General features: G+C 39.5%; 1 protein-coding gene across 1 annotated transcript; it reads left to right on the top strand.

Moving 5' to 3' along the window:
- The first annotated feature begins 4,874 nt into the window (after nt 1–4,874).
- LOC139934531 (probable G-protein coupled receptor No18) lies at nt 4,875–6,113 on the top strand. Its single transcript, XM_071928786.1, has one exon. It carries the CDS (start codon nt 4,875–4,877, stop codon nt 6,111–6,113), a length of 1,239 nt encoding a protein of 412 aa, XP_071784887.1.
- The last annotated feature ends 920 nt before the right edge of the window (nt 6,114–7,033 follow it).

Below are 7,033 nucleotides of genomic sequence, written 5' to 3'. Positions count from 1 at the left end.
AATATGACATGGCGGCCATCTTAGACATGGTGGACATCTTGATAAAAATAACAACAAATTTGAAAATATCAAATAACAAGGACCTCCCTCACCAACTTTTTCAAAAAGTCCGGACGAGCAACATGTTATTTATTTTACTTGGCCTAAAGAGCTGTGGTAATAAAAGGATTAAATGGTGCTAAGCCAAATGATGTCCACGTACAGTGTCGGTGTAGGAAATACAAACTATAAATGACTTTCAGCCCGTATTATTCTTGCCATTTAAGAGTGATTTAAAAAATACCTGTACCTGGAGATGCTATTAGCAGTAGGTTCAACGACGATTAATATATAGATTTTGTCATGCGCATGCATTAAGTATCGTGGATTGAGGTCGTTTATTTTTAGCTTATTCGCCGTGATGAGTGGATTTTGTTTTATGTGTCAGTTGTTTGACGCCGCTTTATAGTCTTTATCGAAACTTATGGATTCCGTTATGTCGACTGTTATAAGGATGTTGTCATGTGTAAGAATAAAAGAAGCAAATTGCGAGAGAAGATTTAGTAATGTCAGCAATTTTACACACACTGTGATGAAACTAGGGTATAACTTTCGTTTGAAAATTCGTTTTTCACGCACACCTTCTCGTCCCCCGGAGTCATATTTCTTTAATTGATTAAATCAAATTAAACAAATTAAACATACGTATTTAAAGCCATTGGACCCTTTCGGTTCAGAAAAAAAAAAAAAGTTCACAGATTTACAAATAACTTACAGGGTTTACAGAAGGCAATGTTGAAAGACTTCTCCTGAAATATTATTCCATGAAATGCTTTACTTTTTGAGAAAACAGCAAAACAATATAAATTCTCGTTAACGAGAATTACGGATTTATTTTAAACACATGTCATGACACGGCGAAACGCGCGGAAACAAGGGTAGGTTTTTCCGTTGTTTTCTCCCGACTCCGATGACCGATCGAGCCTAAATTTTCACAGGTTTGTTATTTGATATAGAAGTTGTAGTACACAAAGTGTGGGCCTTGGACAACACTGTATACCGAAAGGGTCCAATGGCTTTAAATCAAAATTAACCATAAAATAACATAGTTTTCTGATAATATTAATAATAAATAATTGTACTTTAAGAGTATATTCAACCCGCTGACATTACACCATAACGGCAATTTTTAATGAAAATTTGCCCTAATTTAAAAATTGATGATTGCTGCGCTCACTAAATTTTGTAGGACAAAAAACACAATGTCCACAGATTTACAATAAACTTACACAGTTTGAAGGTAATGATAGTGGAAAGCTTCCCTGAAAATATTACGTGCTGAGGTGCTGTAGTTTTGGGGAAATGAGTAAAAAAAATTGTCATGAAAATAATTTTCGTCTCATGAGACGAAAATTATTATAATAATTTACAAACATATTTTCATGACATTGTTTTACTCATTTCTCAAAAACTATAGCACCTCAGTAAGTAATATTTGAAGGGAAGCTTTCCACTATCATTATCTTCAAACCCTGTAAGTTTAATGTAAATCTATGGACATTTTGAAAAGGTACCCAAATCCTTTAACGAGTATATGAAGAGCTGTTTAGTATACAAAACTGTGAGAAACGGCTCCCTCTGAAGTAACGTAGAATCGAGAAAGAAGTAACTTTCCACGAATTTGATGTCGAGACCAAAAATTTGTTTTAGAGGTCTCGAAATCAAGCATCTGAAAGCACACAACTTCGTATTTTAGGGTGTTTCTTCTTTCACGAGGCCTTTTATCTCGCAAATTCGGCGACCAATATTGAGTTCAAATGTTTACAGGTTTGTTATTTTATGCATTATGTTGAGATGGTGAGAAGGCTGGTCTCTGACAATTACCAATAGTGTCCAGTGCCTTGAAGATTCTTCTGATGTCCATTAACCAAGTCCATCCAGGAAGCTGAACGATCAATCTTCATGCCTTTTTTCGGACAAGAAGAACTAAAAAATACAGGGCATTCTAAAATTAGAAAATGACAGCCCGAAGATGGGAGTTAAGGCCACTATATACCGGACACGTTTGGTAATTGTCAAAGACCAGTAAACCTACTCTCACGTGGTGTATCCCAACATTATGTATTGAATAACAAACCTGTGAAAATTTTGACTCGACTGGTCATCGAATGGCAGGAGAATAATGAATAAAATAAAATTTGATGCTAACTTTTATTTTGATTAGTTACCATAAGTGCCGAGTGTCTTTAAATGGACACCATGGTAACCCAAAACGCTTTTGATGATGTACGGAGCCGACAATATAATATTATTTAAAAAATGTCAGCAAGTTTATGGATTGAGAAGTATGTATAACACATAGCAACAGCGGCGTTGACCCATGCGTAAGTTGGTCGTTATAGGTTGTTCAATACAGTGCTACTAAAATTGACAGGCGAGGCACCAACGAAATTAAACAAGAGCTGACAGGTCCATTATTGCGATACCCATTAGTACAATCTCGTTTATGGTGGAGAGCAATTATTTTTATTTTGAAGAGGAGTTACTATCGTTTTTTGTGGATAGCAGTTTTTTTCTGAAAAGCAATTATTTTTTATTTTTTTAATTTTCTTTGTGTAGACTAGTTGTTTCCCCTTGGGATCATTTTTTTATTCCAGGAAGGCAGTTGTTTTTCAATTTTGGACAGCATTTATGCTTTACTTCATTTTGGAGGAAAGCACTCATTTTTTTTAATGTTGAAGAGGAGTTTTTTTATATTTTTAATTAAGGTGACTACTATTTTTTCCCCTAGAAAGCACTTTCATTTTGATTAAAAGTAAAACAGTTATTTTTTAATCGACAACGTTCATTTTAAGTTTATTTTCGAGAGGAGGTATTATTTTCATTTTGGAGAGTTGTTATTTATTTTATAAAAACATGCTTTTGAAAATAGAAATAGTTTATTACAAACATTTACTCAAAATAAACTGCGAGTCATATAGTTTGTTGAACTTTATGAAACGAGGTTATTTATGTAACCGACCACCTGAACTTCTCCGGAAAACATAATAACTGCTCTTGAAAAAAAATGCTCTTAGAAATTGCATTGCGATTGATTATGACTGTAATTGCTTAATAGTATTTTGCATATCTCTGTTGAAATAGAGACGTTACGTTACGTTACGTGTTAGTGTAACTTGTGTGCGTAAGTAGCGCTCGCGTTACGTCATAGACGCCATAGAAAAAGTGCATTATAAGGCTTAACCTCGTTTCCATGGGTGATCAATCCCGCTGCGCCAGTATTTCCCGAGACGGCCTTCATGCTCTCTCAAAATTTCCTGGAAATGTTCAATTGAACGTGCCAGAACCTAATCAGGCCCTTGTCGGTTCCACTCTACGCGCCCGTTCAAATGTGGTTACCCTAAAAAAGAGGCATCAAATGAAAGAGCAACTATCGTGTATACGCATTGGGTCTACCTGGAACGTAAACATTTGTAGCTATGACATGCGCGTTTCCGTGTTTAATTACGCGAACGTAAACGTTTATGAGAAAGTTGCGTTGTGTGGCACTTCTAAACAAATGCAAAAGTATCTAGTGTTTTCCTGCCGCCTCATTTGGTTCAAATGATAAGAAGGAAAGAGCATTGTCTGACCGTGGGCACACCTTGGGCAGGCAAAAGACCATGGTCGGCCAACAAGTCGACCATGGACTGTCATTTTCCACGCGCGGACAGCCAGAATATTAAGGCGGGCTCGACGCCACTCCAACTAAATTCACGAGCCTCGAAGAGTGACGTCATATGTTCAAGCATTAACTTAAAGGAACACGTTGCCTTGGATCGGTCGAGTTGGTATTTGAAAAGCATTTGTAACCGTTTTTTATAAAACGCATATGGGTAGAAAGATGTTGAAAAAGTAGAACACCATGATCCACACAAACATGCCTCGAAATTGCGTGGTTTTCCTTTTAACTCGTCGACTAACACGTCGGCCATTTATGGGGGTCAAAATTTTGACTCCCATAAATGGCCGACCATGTTAGTTCGCACAGTAGAAGGAAAACCACGCAATTTCGAGGCAAACTTGTGTGGATCATTGTATTCTACTTTTAAAACATCTTTCTAACCATATGCATTTTATAAAAAACGGTTACAAACGTTTTTGTTTTGACCAACTCGTCCGATCCAAGGCAACGTGTTCCTTTAAAGCCATTGGACACTTTCGGTAAACAGTATTGTCCAAAGGCCAACACTTCGTGTATCACAACTTCTATATCAAATAACAAACCTGTGAAAATAAAGGCTCAATCGGTCATAGGAGTCGGGAGAAAATAACGGGAAAACCCACCCTTGTTTCCGCACGTTTCGCTGTGTCATGGCATGTGTTTCAAATAAATCCGTAAGTCTCGTTGCCGAGAATTGATAATTGTTTTAATGTTTTCTCAAGAAGTAAAGCATTTCATGGAATAATATTTCAAGAGAAGTCTTTCACCACTACCTTCTGTACACCCTGTAAGTTATTTGTAAATCTGTGAACTTTTATATTTTTTTTCTGTTCCGAAAGTGTATAATGGCTTTAATGAAGAAAGTGCAATGGGCCAATATGTATCTCATATAATATGAATTAATCTTAATTTACAGGACAAGACGTGACTATCATTATATCTGACACTTTATTCTTTCTAAAAGCAGACACGGAGTCTCTCTGGCCCTTCGAATATGAATATGTGCAGAAGGATTTGTTTCATTTCCTGGGTGCGCAATACGTATTGGTCACTCTTTAATAGTCACGTCGCCACAACTGCCTATTATAAAATAACGTGGTCGCTTGCTTGGCGGTTAGTGAGGCCGGGGAGCTGTATAATGTAAAAACAGTTACGTGTAGTTTTAGTTTTAGTTTTTAGAATAGTCAACACCATGAACGGAACCGCTGTGCCTGTTACGGCGACATCCTCTGTCGCCGGTGTTTCCAAGCCGAACATCGGGCTCGCAGTTGCGTTCAGCTTGGTGCTAGTAGTGGCTCTGTTCGGAAACATCGCAACTCTGGTTGTGTTTAAATTCAACGACTGGTTAAAAATCCACCGTTGCCATACTTACATTATCGGCTTGGCCGTAGCGGACGTGGGCACTGCGTTGGTGCCATTACCCGCTAACATCTTAATATCACTTGGGCTATGGAATCTAAGCCGGCAAGGCTGCATGGCTTACGACTATTTCAGGCTTGTATTAGAGAATAACGGCATCTTAATAACACTATTGATAAGCATAGACAGATTTCGCCTTCTGAAGTGGGATTTCAAAAGTTACATCAAAGCGAACACGTGCAAACGGGTGGCGACAGAAATCGCCGTGACTTGGCTCTTGCCGGCAGTCGGGCACGGCATCATGGCCGTCATTTGGATCCTCAGTGTACCCCTAGAGAACCGTGAAGCGGACTACTCCTCGGACTGTCTCGATGTTCCCTCCGAGGCTGATATCCCTTTTAGCACCATGTACGCCATTCTTCTCATCTTCATCCCCGGGGCTTTGCTCGCCATCTTCAGTATCTTCACCTTCATCGGTGTGTCGCGTCTACTGAAAAGAAGACGGAAAATTGCGAGCGGGATGGCGTTCATGGGCCCACCCGTTCCACGAGATACGTCCAACCCCAGACCCAACACTAGTTATCCAAATAACCATCAACAATGCAGATGCGTTTCATCGAACCAGCTTGACCCGGGTGCATCCCTCTCAGCCGAAAGTTTTACGAACAGCAACGATGCACCGTCTCTGCGCACGACCGACGATGACCGTGGAAAACACTCAGTGGCGCTCGGTCGGAGGCCGGGCCCCGTGAGTAACGCCACCAACAACGGTACCACCAACCGGAGGAAGAGGGACGTCCAGATGACTCGCTACATCAGGCCGGCCGTCATGCTAGCCGGCATCGTGTCCGTCTTCACTCTCTGTTGGTTTCCGTTCGCTATATACTATGTGTATATCCACATCATCTCGCCGTCTAGTTTCTCCAGTGAGACTCAGGCTTGGCTGAGGTGTCTCCTGTACGCCAACTCTGCGATCAACCCAGGTATTTATGCTCTGACCGACCGTAAAGTACGGCAGGGGTACCGGAGGATTTGGCTCAAACTTCGGCGGCGTGTGAACGGAAACTTCTGAATTGGCTTAAAACTGAGAAAGACTCCTTTAAGTATTTAAGTGCTTAACATTATTAAGTGCTAACACTATGGACAAGAGACCACTGTCTCCAAAACTCCGTTAACGCCATTGGACACTTTCTGTAAACAGTATTGGCCAAAGGCCCACACTTTGTGTATCACAACTAAAATAACAAACCTGTGAAAATTTAGGCTCAATTGGTCATCGGATTCGGGAGAAAACAACGGGGAAACCCCACCCTTGTTTCCGCAGTTTTCGCCGTGTCATGACATGTGTTTAAAATAAATCCGTAATTCTCGACAACGAGAATTGATAGTTGTTTTAATTTTTCCTCGAAAAGTAAAGCATTTCATGGAATAATATTTCAAGAGAAGTCTTTCACCATTACCTTCTGTAAACCCTGTAAGTTATTTGTAAATCTGTGAACTTTTATTTTTGTTTCTGTGCCGAAAGTGTATAATGGCTTTAACTCCCCTAAAAATGGTGCCTTTTCCACTGCGCTGCGTCAACGTCATTCAACTGTAACGTTGCTCAGAGCTACTTCCTCTATGGTCAGAGTATGAGTGGTTTAAATGCAGTGGACACTATTGGTATTTACTCAAAATAATTACGAGCATTAAACCTTACTTGGCAACGAGTAATGGGGAGATGTTGATAGTATAAAACATTGTGAGAAACGGTTCCCTCTGAAGTGCTGTATTTTTTTGAGAAAAAAAGTATTTTCCCCAGATTTGATTTCGAGACCTCAGAATTAGAAATTGAGGTCTCGAAATCAAGCATCTAAAAGCACACAAATTCGTGTGACAAGGGTGTTTTTTTCTTTCATTATTATCTCGCAACTTCGGCGACCGATTGAGCTCAAACTTTCACAGGTTTGTTATTTTATGCATATGTTGAGATACACCAACTTTGAAGGCTAG

Source organism: Asterias amurensis, chromosome 3 (genome assembly GCF_032118995.1).
Source record: "Asterias amurensis chromosome 3, ASM3211899v1".
Lineage (NCBI taxonomy): Eukaryota > Metazoa > Echinodermata > Asteroidea > Forcipulatida > Asteriidae > Asterias > Asterias amurensis.
The sequence above is the reverse complement of the archived record's forward strand: the minus strand, read 5'-3'. Positions and strand labels throughout refer to the sequence as shown.

Excerpts from the sequence above, each read along its gene's own strand:
- LOC139934531 (XM_071928786.1), top strand. The coding sequence starts at position 4,875 with ATGAACGGAACCGCTGTGCCTGTTACGGCGACATCCTCTGTCGCCGGT.